This window comes from Diospyros lotus, chromosome 15 (genome assembly GCF_014633365.1).
Source record: "Diospyros lotus cultivar Yz01 chromosome 15, ASM1463336v1, whole genome shotgun sequence".
Taxonomy (NCBI): Eukaryota; Viridiplantae; Streptophyta; class Magnoliopsida; order Ericales; family Ebenaceae; genus Diospyros; species Diospyros lotus.
In genome coordinates this window covers 31,505,339-31,526,785 of record NC_068352.1, presented here as the reverse complement: position 1 = coordinate 31,526,785, position 21,447 = coordinate 31,505,339, and the positions used below count along the sequence as shown (strand labels likewise).

The following is a 21,447-nucleotide window of genomic DNA, read 5'->3' as shown; positions in this document are numbered from 1 at the left end:
TGGTTATTGATTTTAAATTACAACATCATGCACCTTTTACATTACACAAAATATCATTCCCAGTATGCAAACTACTAGCAGCCATTATGGTTTGAAGTGAAATGCAGGCAAAAAGGAGTTGACTTTTCTTTTTGAAAGAAGTTTGACTTTTTCAAGAGTCAAATCTCGCTATAAAAATGTCATTGTCAATGTAGTAGACAACAAATTAAACGGGAAGAAATTTGAATGGATAATATAGAGACATGACGCACGCAATGACAGATCCCGATGCCAACCCAGAAATAAAGAAAATCTAACGGCAAAATATCCCAGTAACAGTGAATGGAAATTTTCGCAGTTTCCGTGTTGGAGCCATGGCCCATCAAATATCTTCTATAAATACTCACTGGAACCCACTAGCAAGCAAACACAGCTAGCTAGCTACGTCAATGGCGGACGAGCTGGTTCTCTTGAACGTCTGGCCGAGCCCCTTCGGGATGAGGGTGAGAATCGCCTTGGCCGAGAAGGGGATTCATGGGTACGTGACCAAGGAGCAGGACCTCTTCAACAAGGGCGCCCTTCTCCTCGAGATGAATCCCGTTCACAAGCTGGTGCCCGTGCTGATTCACAACGGCCGGCCGGTCTGCGAGTCGCTCCTCATTGTTCAGTACATTGATGAAGTCTGGAGGAATGGGTATCCTTTGCTGCATTCCGATCCTAGCCGGAGCGCCAAAGCCAGGTTTTGGGCCGATTACATTGACAAGAAGGTGAGAATCCTGGAACGACGTCCATGTGTTTGTTGAATCTCTCCACCATTTTACTTGTCATATAATCTTTCGTTAGTTAAGACTGCTGAAATTCAAGTTTGACTGAGACGGACACTGTTTGATTTGTTAGGGGATATGAATGGGCATGGGAGACCTAGTTTCCTTTAGAATTGTCGGTATAGAGGCCCCCTATAGTTTAGGGGTTCATTGACCACACCAAGTTACCAATAATCTATGAGATGAATATGATGCACCTGAATTATGGATGCAGTGTCTGGCCATAACTAGATAAATAGAGCTCCCAGGGCGTGCGAGGAGTCATTTGGAGTTATGAGGATTGGATGGTATTTGTTGTTTCTCTATACAAAACTACAGATTGAGCGGATTTATCCCATACACATTGAAACCAAAGTGCATTAATTTTCTATGTTCCTTTTTCTTTTTTGATTCATGTTTGTAATATGCGAAATCCAATCCTAACGAGTGGTATGGGAGTTGTTTACCTAACATCTTCTTCCTGACCTCTACCCTAATCTGTGCATCTTGTGATTTGCAGTTGTATGGTCCGGGGAGGCAGGTATGGCTAGCCACAGGGGAAGCCCAAGCAGCAGCGAAGGAGGAGCTAATTGGGTGCTTCAAGGTTCTTGAAGCAGAGCTGGGGGAGAAGCCTTATTTTGGGGGCGACAGCTTTGGCTTTGTGGACGTGGCACTGATCCCATTCTACAGCTGGTTCAGTGTGTATGAGCATTTTGGCAACTTCAGCATGGTGGCTGAGTGCCCAAAACTTGTGTCTTGGGCTCACAGGTGCACCAATGAAAGGGACAGTGTTTCCAAGTGTCTTCCTGATCAGCACAAGTTCTTTGACTTCATTTTGGAGCTCAGAGAGAAGCTCATGCCCAGCCAGTAGAAGATCTGCTTTGGAATAGATATGGTTATGATCTCACTTATGAATGGTGCGAATGTCTTGGCCCTTCTCACTCCCCTCTGTCGTCTTGCTGTTGTGAAGAGTGGCTCATAATAAAGTGGGGCTCCCAGCTAGCTCTGTCTGTTTTTCAGTGTTTCATTTGAATTGTTGACAGTTTCTTAGTGCATTGTGTTTGATGTCAATTATAGTGATTTGTTTCACCAATTTATGCATGTTTAAAGCATAGTTTGATCCACAATTAATAGAAAACCCATGTTTGAATCATTATTAATGATTCAAAATACATTGATAAAGCTAGCAAAGAGGAAGGTTTTGGATCAGCTCCATTGACTGTCACAAATCAAATGCAAAATAAATGTTGTAATATTATCCTAAATTAAAATTGGAAACAATTTTAAAATGATATGACGGATTACCTATATTTATGAGTGATGAAAGAGTAGAAGTAAGATGAAAGAGTAGAAATTCACTTTGCGAATAGTGGATTTATAAAATCGATAAATTATCTCACTCTTAACTCTAAAATCTAACTGATGATAGTTATTAATCATTCATCAATCAATTTCCGACAAAACATGTAGGCTAATCAAGAAAGCTACTTAAACGTATCCACAAGACACATATGGACTATTCTCAAAAAACCAACATGAAGACATAAGAGAATACTTAGACTTGTCATCTCGCTTAGTATGCCACGAGCGATCTTTAACTGCTCTTAAATCAACTATGTAATCATATCCCAAGTAAAATCTCAAGAGAAAATTGTGTTATTCTATTTGATTTGCTCGTTCTCTTCTACATGAATTCAACAATTGGTGTGTTAGGTCTTAACTTCCTAACAACATCACTACCATATCAAATTCTATATATATTACTTATTATTTAATATTTTTTTATTTAAAAATAAAATATATAAATTTGTTTATAATGAACAAAAAAAAAAAAAAAAGTCAAAACTCTAAATGAACTTATATAGTCTTTGATTTGACATTGAAAATTTTTAGCCTTATCATACTTAAAGTTAATGTCACAAGACTTCACATCTCTCTAGTTAACTAACCGAACAAATAAAAAATAAAAAGATGCATATATATATATATATATATATATATATAGACACACATATGATTAGTCAATAAGCCGACAGAAAGAAACCCAACAAAAAATCTGATCTTTAATGAATCATAAAATTGGTTGCTTCATCTATGTGATGAAGTCTTTGTTCAATGAAGAAAAATGATTAATTAATTAGTGTTATGACTCAATCAAATCCTTGATTCGGTCATTGTCGTAATCAAATCATAATTGATTTGTGGAAGTCTTTGACTTTTATTTTTTTAGAAAGTTTTTAACATAAAATAAAGATTTAAAAAATGCATTTAAATAAAAAGATCTTTCAGGGTATCCAGGATCGAAATTTTTATTATTATAAATGGTAAAAATGAATATTAAAATTTACTAATAATATTAAAGTATAAAAATCTAAACGATATTATTATTTTTGTAAATAGTAAGTAAAAATATCAATTACCACCTTATTAGTATTATTAAATTTACAAATTATAGGAAAATAAAATTTGTAATCAATATCATTGATGGTATTTATAATATTATTAGTTGTGTAATCATATAATTCTTAACAATTAAATATTTAGCATTTTCCAAAAATTATGTGAAAATTTAATTCTTTCGAAAGCAATGAGGTCACAGTGGTTTTAGCTCTCAAACTTCAAATTGAACGCCCTGAAACAATTCCAAGACTCTTCAAATTGAGATCCTCCAAATTCAATATAAATACACTTTAGCCCCCCCTCCCTCTCCCCCCTAGAAGTCACCAATCTGTCTCGGAGCCATCAAACAGAGCAATTCCTCAGCAATTTTGAACTGGGTTTGTGTCAGAATGAATGAGAAAGACGAACTGATTCTTCTAAATTCGTGGGCAAGCCCTTTTGGGGCAAGGGTCAGGATTGCCATGGCAGAGAAGGGCATCAACCAGTACGAGCTCAGGGAAGAAGATTTGTTCAGCATGAGCCCTCTGTTGTTGAAGATGAACCCAGTTCACAGGAAGGTCCCTGTTCTGATTCATAATGGAAAGCCCATTTGTGAATCCATGAATATAGTTCAGTACATCGATGAAGTAGCAGTCTTCAATGGAAAGCCTGCCTTGTTGCCCCCGGATCCTTACAGCAGATCCAAAGCCAGATTTTGGGCTGATTTCATTGACCAGAAGGTTGGGTCGTTCTCTCGATAAAAGTTCAATTTGGATGCTTAGCACCTATTAAAATATCGTGTCATATTTATAAACAGCCTTCGTTTGGATCTGTTTAGTTCTAATTTATTTTCTTTTTTTATTTTATTTTTTTTTGTGAAGGTTTATGGCACAATGAGGAAGATAACAAGGAACAGAGGGGAAGAACAGGTGAGAGCCAAGGAAGAGCTGATAGAGACACTCAAGGTGCTGGAAAGAGAGCTTGGGGAGAAGCCATATTTTGGAGGGGAATTTGGGTTTGTGGATATTGCACTTGTGCCCTTTTACAGCAGGTTTTATGCAGTTGAGACCCTGGGGAATTTCAGGATAGAAGCAGAGTGCCCAAAGCTGGTGGCATGGGCTAGGAGGTGCTTGCTGAAGGAGACTGTGTCCAACTCCCTTCCAGACCCTCTCAAAGTCTATGAGTGGGTTTTATATGTCAATGACAAGTTCGGCATTAAACAAAATTGATATTAGTTATTTGAATTTTATAAAAATAAGAATATCGATAAAAATGACCCATGAATCAAAATTCATATAACTATTTTAAAATAGCGGGATAAGAGTTCAGTAGTAGTTATTTTTTTCTTTTTGCTTGAAGCATCTATCAGGTGATCCATCTTTGTTTCGTTAGTGCATCAATTAGTCTTTTTTTTATATATTTAAACTATTTTAATTGCACTTCGTGAATTTTATTTTTAATAGACGTTACTTTACTCTTGTTATAAATAATTTTATTTTTATCTTTATCACTTGTTTTATAAATATACAAGAAGAATGATTATTTTACATCATACAAGAAGAATGATTTATGAGCATATGATAAAATTATTTTTAATTTCAAAAGAAGATGCACATGGCCTTTAATTCTACAAGTCAAAAAAGCGGAATGGATTTGGTTAACCATTTAGGTTAAATGTCAAAAGTCCTAAGATTTGTCAATTGGGATTACATGGCCATTCAATGTTAGAAAATTCTATTTACAGTTATGTTTTTGCTTTTTGCAGTTATAATTAAAATGAATTTAATAAATATTTTTCATAACCATTTTTATTACAAAATTACCCTCTCTCACATACCCCATATATTGCGGTGGCGGTGGTCGCTGGGTTCGAAGTAGAGGTGTCAAAAGGGCCGGGCAGCCTGTGGGCCGCCCGGCCCAGCCCGTGACAGGCCGGGCTTTGGCCCGGCCCGTTACTGTTCAAACGGGCCATGCCATGCCCAGCCCCCATTGGGGGGCCAGGCTGGGCCAAAGAAATTAGGCCCACGGCTCGGCCCGGCCCGTCTAAGGGCCCGACCCGTGACCCGTTGAGCCCTTATGGGCCCGGCCCATAAGGCCCTTATTCATTTTTTTTTAATTTTGTTATTTTTTAGTAATTATTGATATTGGATAATAAAAAAATTAATTTCGCAATATATATAAATAATAGCCATCAATTTATTTAAAATTTTTAAGTTAAATTTTTTATATATTTAAATTATAAATAAACATTATTCTTTTTATATGTACATTATTTTTCATATCAATTCACAAGAAAAATTATAAGGCATATAGAATTTTGAAATATAAAATAATGAAATAATATTTAAAACTTTAGAATTAAGATTGAAAATATTTTAAAATGAATAAAATTAATTTTTATATATGTATTATTTTGATATTTATATATGTATATATTATATGTATTATTTTTAAAAAAAATTATTTTAAAAAAAACGAAAAAAAAAGGGCCGAGCCGACCGGGCCCGGCCCGCTAGGCCTTGTGGGCTAAGGGCCCGGCCCGGCCCTCTAGCCCACGGGCTGGCCCGGCCCGGTCCGGCCCCTTTGTAGGGGGGTCGTGGGCCGGGCCCTATCCATGGAAAAGGGCCAGCCCAGCCCTTTTAAAAAGCCCGTGGGCCGACTCGGGTAGGGCCGGGCCGGCCCTTTTGACCCCTATAGTTCGAAGGAGGTGGCGGCCTTCGAACACTACTGTTTGGATCAGCCTCTAGCACCTTTAACGCCTTCGAAACGTGGAGTTCGGAGGCAGCCTGCGCATCCGAACTCCAGGGTTTGGAAGCGCTGGATGCTTGCAAACCCTGAAGTTCGGAGGCAGCCTGCGCTTTCGAACTCCAGGGTTCGGAAGCGCTGGCCATCTTCGAACCTTGAAGTTTGGAGACTCTCAATGTAACGACCCACCTCCTAGAGCCTCCGTGCGCATAAAGGATCCGTAAAATGGTTATTATTGAGTGATACCGAACAATAACACAACTATAACTTGCAAACAACCCTTATTTAAATCATAATCCCTTTTTTCATCACATAGTATCTCATAGCCGTTCTTACATAAACATTCATACCGTGAGCCCATTTGGCTTACAAAATACACATATATCCCAAAACATAAAGCATTAACATTAAGACAAGTACAATGACACCTAGGAGCTAGTCTCGAGAGAGCTCTATACCTGCTATCATGACTCAACGGTCTGGACCCAAACCCCGCTGAACGTACCTGCTATCACAAATGTTTTTCTTACCTGGAATGATGTAAAAGAAACATGAGTCGCGAGACTCAGCAAGCTCATGAAATGAAGGCTATAGATTTAAAATTGGACTCTTCCCATGACACCCCATGCAATTCATGCCAATGCAACCACACCATGTCTTGATCCATATGTGCCTTACTTCTACATGCATAACATAAAGTTAACTGCACATAAGGAACCAGGGGCCCACATAAGTCACACATTGGCACCTAGGTCCCGCATACAAACCTGTCATAGCCTAACATAGGCTACCATATCATTTTCCATAAAGACTCGCTTTTTCCTGACATTAGTCGGTTTTTCCTGATATTCATTACATGCTCTTCCTGATACCCATCATACCCTCATGTGTTCTTCCTGTCATCCATCACATTATCATATACTTTCGCGATCTTGGTCTTCCCTCGGGCCAACTCCGAGCTAATATCTAAGCCGAGCCGAAGCTCACATGAGTCGGTACTCCCAACACCTAGCACGATACTCCCGCCTAGAATAACAGTAACAATAGAACTATGTAATGCAACACATAAGAAATGCAATGGCTTCTGTAGCATAAACGTGATGATAAGGTACCAAGAATCAGACCCTGCTACGCCCACATAGGAATACACACATGCGGCATGCTCTAAATGCACATGTTCGCCTAGGGTACCCAAATTGGCTCTTAGACCAACCGGGTTGTGCAAATGCTCACACATCCCATCACACATAAAGCATGTCCCCAAGTGAATGCAACCCAGCCCCTTGTAGCACACACATCATATCAAGGCCGGAATCTGGAGTACCAACTCTTCTGGTCGTCTAACCCTTATCGTAACAACCGATGACTGGCGCCCATACATCCAGCTATCAATTGCCACGACCCACGGTCAACAGTCAGTGGCTTTGTACCCCATACCCTTAGACACACTTACTGACACTATAAACTTTATCCTTTAAACTTAACATTACGCAACATTTCTCCATAACTTTTCATGCACATAATCTCATGGACATCATAATACCGTTCTCATTCTCATCTCCTATAAACATGAAAATGAACCACTTACTTTTCCAATTAAACTCTTTAACATAACCCATAAATCATACTGATTCTTCTAAGAACCTAACCCATCGGGTTCGGTATCATTCATAAGGAAAACGGAGCGATACGAAGCTCTGTAATGGATAGAATGAACGATACCAAAACATCATCTACTTAACCTATTTAATCACCAACAGACTCATTATTAACATATAAGACATAAGATAATGGCCACACGGATTTGCATTATTAATGCGTGGAATCGAGTCACGGTGAGGGAGGGTTTAAAATACAAGAAATCTCGAAGACTTTCGTGGGAAATAAATAACGCGAGGAGAGGGTTAAGAGCTTGCCTTTTAATAGAAGGTTCCACCTCCTTGCTCAGTCGCTGCGCAAATTAATAAATTTTACTAATGAAACTAAACTTTGATATAAAACCCATACGCGAATCGCCAATAATCTAACTAAATCGGTATAAAATCGAAGCTATTACGGGTATAAGAGGTCACTTAAAATTAGAAGGTAAAGAGAACTTGCCTTATTTTGCAGATTTTTGGCTTTAAATGCCCACGCACTACAAAATAATATTAACACTAAAATAAATCAAAACACAGCGTAAACATATGATTTAATCCGTAGAGAATATTTTGAAGGATCATAACGAGGATACATAGCATGCAACGGAAGCGTTTTTAAATAAAAACTTTCCTCGTATTGATTAGAATCTAGGAAACTTACTTTTCCTACGGATTACCAGACGGAATGAAGCGACAGGCGGAGGATGGGCGGGAGCTTCTTCTCGTGGTGGAGACGACGGCTGTCCTGCAATCCTTCGGCTCCTTCGCATCAGAACTTGAAGGCTCTCTTTCGATCTTCCAAGGTATGACTCAAAACTCGTGGCCTCTCTTTCGGTGAAGAAGAGTAAAAATCGACTTGGATGAAAAACAACCAAGGAGAGAATATATAGGGAGAACCCTAGGGTTAAAACCCTAGTGGGCCAAACTCTAATGGGCCAAGTCCATTTAATTAATTTTCTAATTGGGTTAGCCCAATTAATTAATTAAAAACTAATTAACTATTATTTTATTCTAGCCCAATTAATTATGGACCATTCTGAATAAAATAATTCCCTCTCAATGTAATTCACCCAACAAGCCAAATGTATTAAATAATACATGAGTTATATCGAGCTACCCCGGGGACCAAAAGACAAATTATTCACGGCTACTAAAATGACCAAAATATCCCTTCTACCTAGTAGTTATATTTTGTCATTCTAAGTGTTCCAACTATCACCATATGGTAACACTGACCCCACGAATAATTTTGCATATGCAATGTCTTTGACCTACTAGTGTAATGACGAAAATACCCCTCTGCGTAACACCCATCATTTAGAAAGGAATAATGTACTAACACCTCTCTAAATGATTTCTACCATCCTTAGATCACTAGTCCAATAATCCGTGACTACTCGAATGTACTTGCTTATCACTGGGAGCTACCCAGAAGCACACACTCTTAAGTCACGTTCCCAGGGCCCTGGATTATTTGATTATTCTTGGACAATCACAAGGGGGTGAATCACAGAAACTATCTTGTATTAGTCTGTCTTAGCTAATTAGAAACCATACTCCCAACTCAAAAGATTATTGATCTTTGATAAACCTCACCTACAGTGAATCTAAGAATATAGCTCTAGGTTCACTAGACCACCAACTAATACTCAAGTATTAGAGTACTCGTCCACGTAGTAGCAGTGATAGACTAGCTCCATGATAATTAGTACTTTGTCATTAGCTTCTATCACAGGTCCACTCTACGCATTCCAAATGCGCTTGTACAATTAGAGTAAACGGACTGTTTACTGGCTAAGGCAAGCCATCCTCCATTAGGATCTATTGTACAATGATCTTATCATGATAGAATGCCCAGTTCTATCAAAAGATCAAAAGTAATATTTTCTTGCTTATTAAGTACCCATGATTCATGCCTAACTGTGAAGAACGACCCATCACATGAATCACTTACTTAATAGTATGGACACTTTTTCAACAATTAAATGCAAATAATGTATGTGCCACAAACTGACTAAAAGAAACATCATTACCAATTAAACAAAATGTGTCTTTAGGGCATACATTTCCAACATATTTAATACAAGCTGATTAACTTACCTTGCCCTTCAGATCTTCAATTACACGGAGTAAAAATCAACTTCAAAAATTTTTCCTCTAATTTCTCTATTCTTCGCGTTTTTTCCTTCTCCCGAACGCTCTCTGATTCTCTTTTAATTAAGCTTCAATTGAAGCCTTACATAGCAGTAAAAATGGGCAGAAAACATGGCCAATTTGACCTCAAAAATTGAGTAAAAATAGAGGATAAGAAGGCAGTAACGCGGGCGCACCAGCACGCGGCACGTGATCGTGCAATTGGCTGCCCATCGCCTTGCTGAAATGACACCGTTTTAGCTTCCATAGGCTGGAAAAATTCCAGCAAAACTTCTATTGCGCACACACACGGCTAGCCTCAAACCTGCCACCTCGCATTCTTCTCTCGTGCGCGCAACCGCTTGATCCAGCCACATCTTCATACATATTATGCCCCCCATTAATTTTAAACTAATACCCATCTCACTTTCCAGAAATTGCAAAGGCACCCCAATACTTTTAAAAACTTACAGTTACACCTACTCACAATTACCCCTTATTTCACTTTCACCCCATAATTTTTAGAAAATTCACTAAACTAATTTCTTTTTCTATTTTCATAAATACTCCCAATTAAATAATTATTTTCTCAAAATAACATAAATAAACATTTCCTTAAGTCTCCAAATACCCAAATAAATTAATATTTCCTTTTAACACACAAATATTCAATAATAACCACAAATACGATAATTAATAATGATTAACCATTTCTAAATAATTTAACTAATTACCTTTAATTCTTTATTTTGCTCAAAATCACATAAATAAATACTTACTCTTAAATTCTCAAATATTCAATAATATTCTCAAATACCGATTTGAATAATTATTATTTATTTTTAAATTTCAAAATATTACACTTAATTTTCACTTTATACATAATATAATATATTATATTACACGTTTCAATTTGCGAAGAGCCCTCTATTTTAATTTGCTGCAATTTGAGCAAGTGAGCAATGATACACTTACTGCCACCTGTAGTTAAGTTACATAATGCTACTTGCAGTGCAATATGTATATAACATATATATATATATTATGAGAATAATAATAATAATAATAATAATAATAATAATAATATTATTATTATTATTATTATTATTATTAAGATTAAAAGTAATCGAGAGTCTAATATTTATTTAATAAATTATTCTTGAATTTTTAATTAGATATGTTCGTGAAATTTTATTGAATTAAGATGTGAGTATATATAATTTATAAGTAATTGATAATTTTATACTTAATATTTATATTTATTGATAAAAATTTATTAAATCTATATTGCATGTCATGCTTATAATTGTTAGAGGAACAAATTTATCACTTTGTAGTGGCGAGTAATTCAAATGGATAATGATATTTTTTCAAATCTGTGTATTTGTATTTTAATTTTTCTATTTCTTCTTTCTTTTTTAATGGTTTATATTTCTCACTACGTTCACAAGCAAGACGAATTATAAATTTTTTTCTAGGACCCCAGATTCTGAACTCTTTATCATAATAACAATTCCATTTTCTTTTCCAACTTTCTTATCCCATCCAATCAGTGTATCTCTAGGACCAAAGAGCTAATAGAAAAAAATATTTAGATATATTTTTTTTAATTAAAATAATAATTTAAAAAAAATTATTAAAAATCTATCATACCTCATTAGTAGTGAACTGTTGAATAATATCAAATGATTGGTAAATTGCAAAATCAATTTTCTTATCTCAGAAAAAAATGAATAAAATAAAACATCAATTAAAAATTCGAAAACCTGACTTCTCGAATCCCAAGATTCGAGAAGCACGGTATTTAAGCACAGTGTTTCCTGAATCCCAAGATTCGGGAAACACCAAGATTCAGGAAACATTGTGCTTCCCCAACCCTAGGATTCAGAAATACACGCGTTTCCCAAATTTTGGAATTCGAAAAATCTATTAATACATACAATATTTACATACACACTAATTCAAAAAATCAGGGATTCTCTAGAGCTTCCAGCTTCCCAAACCCTTACAAACACACACTTATACATACAAGATTTAGATTTACTTGTGTGTGATGTTATTTTTTTGAGTAGTTGTTATCTTCTTCGTTAAACTCTCCTCAGTTTGTCGTCAACATTTGAGTGTAGTAATCCATGGCTAACTTCGACTTGCTGATATTCTGAGAGAAAATGGCTGTGGGTGTGAAACAAGAGAAATGAGTGAACTTGAGGAGAAAATAGCTTTTCAATTTTGGATGGTGGGTATGAAATAATAAGTAATTGCTACGGATGGCGAATGAGAAGAAATTACAAAATTTAGCCGATTGAAGAAAGTGTGATATCAGGTGGTTGTTTAATCTGGGTGGTTGAGCATTAAAGATAAAGTGTAAAATTGAATTTTTGCTTGAGATAATTTTAGATATATTGAAAAGTGGCTACAGAGAATAAAATCGTGACTGCGAATAGAATTTCGCTCAATGTTATGATGGTAACGTAATGTTAATTATATCTTATTAATCTTTATGCGATTCAATAAAGTTGGTGTGACGTTGAGAATCAGTCGATCGTGATTTGTTTGCTCGCACTGAGAAAGTAAACACGATTTCAATAAAAAAAGAAAGAAAGAAGAAGTACTCAAAGAAATTTTTACGTGATTCAGCCAGAATAATGCCTAATTCAAGACTGTCCCTTTGGTTATTTTGACAAAATAACAGTATATTATTGTTTGTACCCATACAATGGTTTTTGACCCCTATTTATAGTATAGCGTGTTTACAGTTTGAATAAAATCTAAAATGGAAAGATAATATCATGAAAATAATGTTTCTTTATCAGTTTCACATAATCAGGAACAAATTCCACATTAACAGGTATTTAATTTGCCTTAGATTAGGAAATTTGACTTTTTCTCTAATCATTTTCGATAAATTCATCATCTCTTCATGACGCGACTGATTAGAAGTTAATTTTGTAAAATTTTGTTATAATTATAACCTATGTTTTGATTTTAAATTGATTTAATTGAATAGTTATGTGTAATATATATATATAATATAACATAATACATATACTCAATTGAGTGCATGCGTGGAGCATCGATATAATATATAAGTATATAATATATCATATAAATATATATAATATATAATTTAATAACACTCAATTGCTTGCTTGTAGGCATGAAGAAGGTGGGCTTGGAAACTCAAATTGGATTAAAGAATGAAGAATTCAAAACCAACTCATGAAGAATTAAAAACCCATGAAGAAGAATGAAGAATTCAAAACCAACCCATGAAGAATTAAAAGCCCATGAAGAAGAATGAATAATCAAAGCTCATGAAGAATTAAATCCCATGAAGAATTAAGGTTTAACTTGAACAACCCATGGAAGACATTTTTTGGAGAAGGCCCAAGGATTATTTTTAATCCTAATGAATATCAAAAACTCAATTATAAAAATTTATTTTTTTATTTTTAAATATTTATTTTATGAGTGCTTTATTAGATGTGTTTTTTAGTTAAAATTCATTTAACTATTAGGTGTGTATTATAGTTAAAATCCATTTAACTTTATGAGTGCTTTATTAGGTATGTATTTTAGTTAAAATCCATTTAACTTTAAGTGTGTGAGTGCCCATTAGATATAATTATGTCTAGTTAAATAATTGAAATTGTATGGTTTGTATTGCATCTTGTGGGCTATAAATAGCTCACTTGATTACATTTGTAAGGGTAATTATTATTCTTGAATAAAAATTTAGTTGTTTTCTTATAATTCTCTCTTTGAAAATTGTTTTTGTTCTCTCTTATTTTCTCTATTGTTTTCTTTTGTGATCTTACTTTCTTTCTTCTTTTAAATTCTTATGTCCTTTATTGTTACTTTATTATTCACCGCCTAAATGGCAAGTTAATTTATGTTTTTAAATTTCTACAATTTTAATTCTTGTCTTTTAATTATCCACCGTCTAAATGGCCGATTAATTTCTATTATTTTAATTCCTGTCATTTAAATTTTGTTATTTAAATTATGTCATTTAAATTACTATCAATTAACTTTCGAATGGAGATGAGTAGCAAAATCTAATCTTGGGTTAAGGCAAGAACAGTATCCAACGCCAATGATTCCCAAAGAAAGTTGCGCTTCAAATGAGTAACATTAATTTAAATTTTGGTATGAATGTGTCTTAATTATTGAGAAATCACTAGGTTTGGATTAGAGCGTAAACCTAACTTAGAGCTTTCATATCACGCATATGAGTTACTAGAAGAAACGCTATTATACCCAAACCCGGATGATTGATTTAGTTATTTTGTGTATTAATTACAATTGGATTTATGCTAATTGATTAAATTAGAATTCCACATATCATGTATGGGGATTGCTTAAACTAGAACTATTATTATCTCTAATTGTATTTAATAACAAACCCTCATATCTGAAATTAAATTAATGTTACTAAGTTTGTCTGCTAAAATTTGGGAATCAACAGGTTGACGCTGAAATTATCTTAACTCAAGTATTATCCAATTTCATATTCACACATTTAGCGTTTATTCTAACTTCTACCTTGCTTTATTTCCTAAGTATCTATTATCTAAAAATCCATAAAAAAAAACCCTTGTTGCCAATTTATCCAAATGCGTGTGCGTGTGTGTGACATTCTTTTTCTTTTGCCATAAATAAATCTCTCAGTGGACGACCTGGACTCATCCAAAAAATATAAATTTAAATTTAGACTACAACTGCACTCGTACACTGATGAGTATAAATCTCTCACCAAAATAAAGAAAAAAATATAAATTTTTTTTATTGTGTTTTGTTTTGTATTTTAATTACAGGGTGAGAATACAGCCAGCAACCTGAGTAGCCTGACGGCTTGTCTTGCAACTTAGGATATTCCGTAATCTAAATCCAATAAAAGCGACCTCTCCTTGATATTTACAACCCAGGGCTTACTGGGCTTTAGAAGGATTGGGCCATTTTCAACCCGTAAAATGTGGTCCAAAAAATGCCCATAATAGTTATATTTTACAAAACAAAGAAATATCACATTTTGATATGAATAATATGACGTGAGACCACTCAAAGTGATGGTAAATCTAAAACTGAAACCAAACATTTAATATTAAAACTTGATATACAAAAATATATATTTGGAGAAAATACCAATTTTACTTAAAAACTTTTAAAATTATGTTAATTTGTACCTATTATTGACGCAATGAACGAGTTTTTAACTCATTTTTAATTAAATTGGCCCAAAAAAATTACAAGTAGATAAAGATAAAAAATAATATCCACGCATTATCTCAAACTGTGACGTCTTAATCTCTATGCGATTGATTTTTAATATCCACGCATTATCTCAAACTGTTATGGTGTTAAAAAATAATAAGATAAAGATAAATTTTAAGTAGACTTCATATAATTATGCTTTAGTTTTATGGAGACTTCATATGACATAATTTACTACAAAAAAAAAAAAAAATCGTATTTAGCGACGAAATTTAAAGATAAAATTATTTTGTCGCTAATTAGTGACGGATAGCGACGGAATTTATGTCGTTAATTTTTTTTAATATTTTCTTAATCTAGTGACGGAATACTCGTCACTAAATTTTTTAGCGACGGAAGTAAGCCCGTCGCTAAATTTTTAATTTTTTATTTAATTTTTTGTATTTTTTAGCTACGAGGTTGAGCCCATCGCCAAATTTAAATTTTTTTTATTTAATTTTTTTTTATTTTTTAGCGACAGGGTTGAGCCCGTCGCTAAATTAAATTTTTTTATTTATTTTTTAATTTTTAGCGATGGGAAATACCCCGTCACTAAATTTAAATTTTTTATTTTATTTTTTTTTAATTTTTAGTGATGAGAGTGACTCGTTGCTAAATTTTAAATTTTTTATTTATTTATTTTTTAATTTTTTAGCGACGGGAGTAACCCGTCGTTAAATTAAAAATTTTTTATTTAATTTTTTTTATTTTTTAAAAAATAAAAAAAAATTAAATAAAAAATTTTTAATTTAGGAACGGGTCACTCCCGTCGTTAAAAATTAAAAAAAATAAAAAAATTTAAATTTAGCGACGAGGTATTTCCCATCGCTAAAAATTAAAAAAATTAAATAAAAAAGTTTAAATTTAGTGACCGTCGCTAAAATATAAAAATTAAATAAATAAATAAATAAAATTAAAATTTAGCGACGGGTCAACCCGTCACTAAAAAATAAAAAAAAATAAAAAATAAAAATTTTTACATTTAAACATATCACAATAATTTTTACTAACATTAATATTTGTAAAAATTAAACTAATAATTTTTTAAATATATTATTAAAATTAAAATCAAAATCAAAACATAATTTTTCACTTCTAATATAATAATTAATAAAGTTTTATTTAAATTAATAATAAAATAAAAATAAAATTAAAATTCATTTCCCTTTACTAACATTAAATATTAAAATTAATATCATTAAATAAGTTTGAGAAATTTTGATGTATAAATATAATTCTGAAATATTTGAAAAAGAATAGTATAAATATATTTTATATATATCATTGAATAAGAAAGCTTCTAGATTGGTTGGATCGCGTTCGAAACTTGGTCATAAGAGGTTGAGGGTTCGAATCTTGTTGAGAGCATTAGATAATTGCTTGGAATATTATCCCGCGCTGCCACATGGCGAGTAGAGGAGCGGCCACGTGGCACACATTAGGGGTTGTTGGGGCCTGGCGTGCATTGAATTTTGAATTTTGGGGTTGAATTTAGCGACGGGGTAATCTCGCTAAAAAATAAAAAATAAGAAAATAAATTAATTAAAATTTAGCCCATCGTTAAAAAATTAAAAAATAAAAAAAAATCAAATTTAGCGACGGGGTCAACCTTATCGCTAATTCCGTCACTGATTAGCGACAGGTATAACCCCCGTCGCTGATTCCATCGCTAAATTTCAGCGATGTCTTTTTTAACGACGGAAAGGTGCCCGTCACTAAATCCATCGCTAAATTTTTTAGTGACGCATTTTTATATTTTAGCAACAGAATTTTTCGTTGCTAAAACGTTGATTTTTTGTAATGATTTTAGTTTAAAACCTTGTAATTTAAATTTTGACATATCCTCGTTACAAAATACTATATTTCATGTCGTACCCTTTTTATGTTGTACAAAAAATTAATATTTCTCAAATATTATTAGGAGTGTTTATTTGATTTTGCTCAAATTGAAATTGTGATTTTTATAATTTATAGATTAAAGATTAAACCAATTAAGGTCGTTACCAGACCGATTTAGTCTAGTCTTGATTTGTTTTTTCAATGTAATTTTTCTAAGAAAGGGTATAGTTTAATTTTTAAATATATATGTAATATATATTTAACTTTTAAATTTTAATTTATATTATATTATTAACAATTGTAATATTAACTATTGCCCTAAAAATAATGGTTAAGCGACGATAAATGCACTTTACGTCTTGTATTTAGTTTTTAAATAATTTTATTAGTTAATTAAATAATTTAAAATAATATATATTTATTATCAAATAATAAAAATATTTAATTTTTAAAAATAAGACATATTTATTACTGCTTAAGATTAGTATTACTCTATTAATAAATAATAAGACTATTTTAATTACAATTAATTTTCATATAAGAATAGGAACTAAATTAGATCAAAAATTTAATTAAAAAGTTATAAATAAATAAGAGATGGAACCGAACCAAACCGAATTAAAATATATTTCAAATTTAAAAACCCTAGATGTGAAAAAGAGATTATTGCATACATATGCCGTCAGCAAGTATCATTGGAATAGAAAATAAAAAGAAGTTGCTTTCTTTTACCATCCCCCATGAAAAGGAAAGGGAAGATATTTTTGCTTTCCTAAATTTATATTTTTTGTTTTCATATTTTATATTTTTTGTTTAATTATTTAAAATTTTTATTATTTTAATTATATTTTTTAATCTTATTTTTAAGTTAATTTAAATTCTATACTCTAATATTTTTTGTATAATAATTTAAAATTTTCGTTATTTTGAATATTCATTTATATTTATATTTTTGAGTTAATTAATTTAAAAAAATATAAATTTAGAGAAATAATCAAAATAATAAAAAATTTAAATTATCATGTAAAAAGTATTAAAATATAAAAATTAAATTAATTTTTAAAAATAGATCATAAAGTGTAATTAAAATAAGTGAATAAATAAAAAAATCATGAAATAATAATATTATTCTTCTAAATTAGAGATAAATATTAAAATTATTACCCCCTCTATTATATACTCGATTGGACATAAATCCTCACTCTAGATGGTATTGTCCAATAAAAATATTTCTCCACATGGAGAGCATTATTGAAAGAAAAATCTAATATCGATTTGATGTTCTCTGATTCCTTCCTTCGTCATGGCATCCATCACCAACAGCAACTTTGACCGTCAGCTTGCGGCCAATAACAGGAGCCCAGAAGCAGCTAGATATTTTAATCTCATTAATTGCCGCTTGCCGTGCTCCGAGGTCATCTACAGTTTCTTTATACCGATCGCCCACCTAGAATCTACCATCCATCCAACCACATCGGTTTCATCTTCACCGGAGCTTCATCTGGGTTCTTTCCTTTGTTGAGGCGTTCGACAATGGCTTCTCATGGGGTTGTTCTGCTGAATTCATGGGTGAGCATGTTTGGAATGAGGGTCATGATTGCGCTGAAAGAGAAGGGCGTTGAGTACGAGTACAGAGAGGAGAATTTGACCGACAAGAGCCAGCTCCTACTGGAGATGAACCCGATTCACAAGAAGATCCCTGTTCTCATCCACAATGGAAAACCAGTCTGTGAATCCCTTATAATTGTTCAGTATATTGATGAGGTCTGGAACGAGAAATACCCACTCTTGCCCTCTGATCCTTACCAGAGAGCCCAGGCCAGATTCTGGGCTGACTATGTCGACCAAAAGGTACGCTTCTGATTGTGCACGCAAGGTGTTTGTGAAATTGCTTGCAGATATACGGTGATTGAAAGTTTAATGTGGCTGATTAAGCACAGAAATTGAGAGAAAAAATTACACAAAGATGTGTAGTGTGCTTCACCTTTGATGCATTCATCTATGATTCCACAATAATTAGATAATTCACCAACTTAAGTAAAATAAAATTTTGCACATAGAAAACTGAAAAACTCAAGAGTCTTCTATAATCTAAGATAACAGACTGATCACAGAACTCGATTCTCTGTCTAACGGGCGACTTATTCATAGACAATAGGCAACAACCTGACATCAATCTCTATCTCTACTTAACGTAGGATTATTAGGAACTTTATTTCTATCAAAATGAAATTTGAGGAGTTATCTAACACATAAAATGTTTGTGAAATTGCTTGCAGTTGTATGGTGCTCTGAGGAAGGTGTTGTTCACAAAAGGAGAGGAACAGGAGGAAGCCAAGGAGTTCGTAGATGTCCTGAAAGTGCTGGAAGGAGCACTTGGGGAGATGCCATATTTTGGTGGGGAGAAATTTGGGTACGTGGACATAGCCCTGGTGACCTTCTACTGCTGGTTTTATGCCTATGAAACTTTTGGGGGCTTGAACATAGAGGCAGAGTGCCCCAAGCTGATAGCTTGGGCCAAGAGGTGCATGGAGAGGGAGAGTGTTTCCAAGTCCCTGGCCGACCCCCACAAGGTCTATGACTTTGCTGTGGGGCTCAGAAAGAAATTTGGTGTTGATTAACTCTGGATTTGAGGTGCTTTCAAGTTTGGTGTTGATTGGCTCTGGAAGTTCTTGAACTTTTTGCTGTTGAGGACGTGTTAGTTTTCCTCTTTAATAAATGGATACACTTAAATGTGTGTTCTGGGCACAGGCCATGTAAAATATTTTTGTTTTCTAAACAGTGGTTTATGTGTTTGTGTGTATGCTTTGCATGAAGCAGTGTTTATTTCCCCGGAAAATGTTGAGAAATTCAAGCAGTCTACTGTTTCAATTTCATTTTTTGGCTATTTCAATTGTGTCTGGCAAGTTCTCTTGCCCTGGTGACATTGTTTGGAATTGAAGGAAAATATGGGAAGGTATAGGAAAATAGTTCAAAGTGTGACAAAAGAATTGAAAGGGATTGAAATACTCGACCCTTGAGGTCTGCACATTAAACTGGTCATTATAGTGTCAACCATCTAAAAAGTATATGGATTGATTGAAGAGAGACCCAAACGTATTGCCATATTTAGTGGGCACAGTTATATGCATTGTTCTGCAGAAAAGTGAAAATTGCACTAATAAAATGGACTGATTATTGGCGAACGCTATAGACTTTAATATGACCAGAGCTGTACATGACAGCACCAGAGGAGTTTCATATAGCCAAGGGAAGGGAGCACCAAAGATTCTAGGTGGTGCGGTTGGAGAACTGGAAATTCTGTGATTGTGGGATTGATCTCTTTGGTTTTGACAGTATGTGTTTGTTGGATTATAAGAGGCAGGCAGCCTGCTTTTGCTGCACTTGAAAATCAAGCGAAATCCAATGTGTTAGAGAATTATTACTTCCCAAAGGAAGGTTTCACATATCAGGACCTCGCGGAAGCTACCGGGAATTTCTCAGAAAGTGCGGTTGTAGGCAGGGGAGCCTGCGGTACAGTCTACAAGGCTGTCATGGGTAGCGGCGACGTGATTGCTGTTAAGAGGTTGAAATCTCGCGGAGAAGGAGCTAGTGTTGATAGCAGCTTCCAAGCTTAGATATTGACCCTTGGAAAGATTAGGCGCCGCAACATTGTCAAGCTCCATGGCTTCTGCTATCACCAAGACTCGAACGTTCTGTTGTATGAGTACATGGCCAACGGCAGCCTAGGCGAGCAACTCCATGGGAATGGGAAAACCTGCTTATTGGACTGGAATGCCCGATATAGGATTGCTCTTGGCGCAGCAGAAAATCGAGATTTTAAATAGAATTAAAAAAGGATCGATAAAATTAGATTATAAAATTGTAAGATTTTAGAAATAGTTAAAAATATTTTTTAATTTTTATAAATATATTTTTATAATACTATGATTTTATAAAAAATGAATTAATATGATTTAATAAATTAATTATTTCTTCTTATAAGTCAAATATATGTATTTATTTCAAAATTATTTTATCTATTAATTTTAAAAATATTAAATAATATAAAAATTTTAAATATTATATTTAAATCCATCGCTTATCAACATTCATTCATTCATAGTCAAAACTCTAAATATTAGTTCATGTATATTATAAATTCTCATTAAGTCATAATTTAATATAAAGAAAAACAACAATTCCGATTTTATCAATTTAAATCCTGATTATATGAAATTTTACCCCAATTTTGATTTTGCATGCGATTTGAATCGTTAAGGGATCTCTGATACATAAAATCGTATGCATTGAATCAGAATTTAACAACAATGGTGTCGAAACTTATAGAGTGTTGTTGATGGTGATAAGGTTAAATTTATAAATATATTTATGTTATTATTTTTCTTAATTAAAAATTTTCATTTGTATTATAGTCTTTATTTTTGTGGAGTCAAATGATTGTCGGCAATACAACAGAGAGGAGAGTAAGAAAAAGAAAAAAAAAAAGAAAATAAAGTTTGACCCAACTCATTTCATTACAAACAGATAAGTTAACCCACTCTTTCTATTATATAAAACATTTGTCAAATAATACCCAAAAAAGGGAAATTATTAAGCTGTCCTATAAGGTCAACCAATCTCATATTATATAACACGCTGGTGGGGAAATACCCAAAAAAGAAAAATTACCAAGT

The 21,447-nt window shown here is 33.4% G+C and overlaps 3 protein-coding genes across 4 annotated transcripts in view; all 3 read left to right on the top strand.

The window, feature by feature from the left end:
* The first annotated feature begins 391 nt into the window (after nucleotides 1–391).
* On the top strand, nucleotides 392–1,991 carry LOC127791461 (probable glutathione S-transferase). Its single transcript, XM_052321355.1, has 2 exons — nucleotides 392–746; nucleotides 1,303–1,991. The coding sequence occupies exons 1-2, from the start codon at nucleotides 429–431 to the stop codon at nucleotides 1,651–1,653; spliced, it is 669 nt and encodes a 222-aa protein (XP_052177315.1). The 5' UTR covers nucleotides 392–428; the 3' UTR covers nucleotides 1,654–1,991.
* A 1,484-nt stretch (nucleotides 1,992–3,475) lies between these two features.
* Nucleotides 3,476–21,447, top strand: part of LOC127792678 (probable glutathione S-transferase parC) — a 58,623-nt gene continuing 40,651 nt past the window's right edge. The window contains exons 1-2 of one of the 2 annotated variants that reach the window (XM_052323301.1): nucleotides 3,476–3,901; nucleotides 4,043–4,126. In XM_052323301.1, coding sequence (XP_052179261.1) covers nucleotides 3,572–3,901; nucleotides 4,043–4,126 — 414 coding nt within the window. In that variant the 5' untranslated portion in view covers nucleotides 3,476–3,571. Of the gene's footprint in view, nucleotides 3,902–4,042; nucleotides 4,610–21,447 lie in introns of those variants that run through there. The other variant, XM_052323299.1, reaches the window with a different exon arrangement.
* On the top strand, nucleotides 18,157–19,647 carry LOC127792681 (probable glutathione S-transferase parC). Its single transcript, XM_052323305.1, has 2 exons — nucleotides 18,157–18,622; nucleotides 19,051–19,647. Exons 1-2 carry the CDS (start codon nucleotides 18,305–18,307, stop codon nucleotides 19,390–19,392), a joined length of 660 nt encoding a protein of 219 aa, XP_052179265.1. The 5' UTR covers nucleotides 18,157–18,304; the 3' UTR covers nucleotides 19,393–19,647.

Excerpts from the sequence above, each read along its gene's own strand:
- LOC127791461 (XM_052321355.1), top strand. The coding sequence starts at position 429 with ATGGCGGACGAGCTGGTTCTCTTGAACGTCTGGCCGAGCCCCTTCGGG. Across the intron at positions 747-1,302 it reads CCGATTACATTGACAAGAAG|TTGTATGGTCCGGGGAGGCA; the intron begins GTGAGAATCCTG and ends TGTGATTTGCAG.
- LOC127792681 (XM_052323305.1), top strand. The coding sequence starts at position 18,305 with ATGGCTTCTCATGGGGTTGTTCTGCTGAATTCATGGGTGAGCATGTTT. Across the intron at positions 18,623-19,050 it reads CTGACTATGTCGACCAAAAG|TTGTATGGTGCTCTGAGGAA; the intron begins GTACGCTTCTGA and ends AATTGCTTGCAG.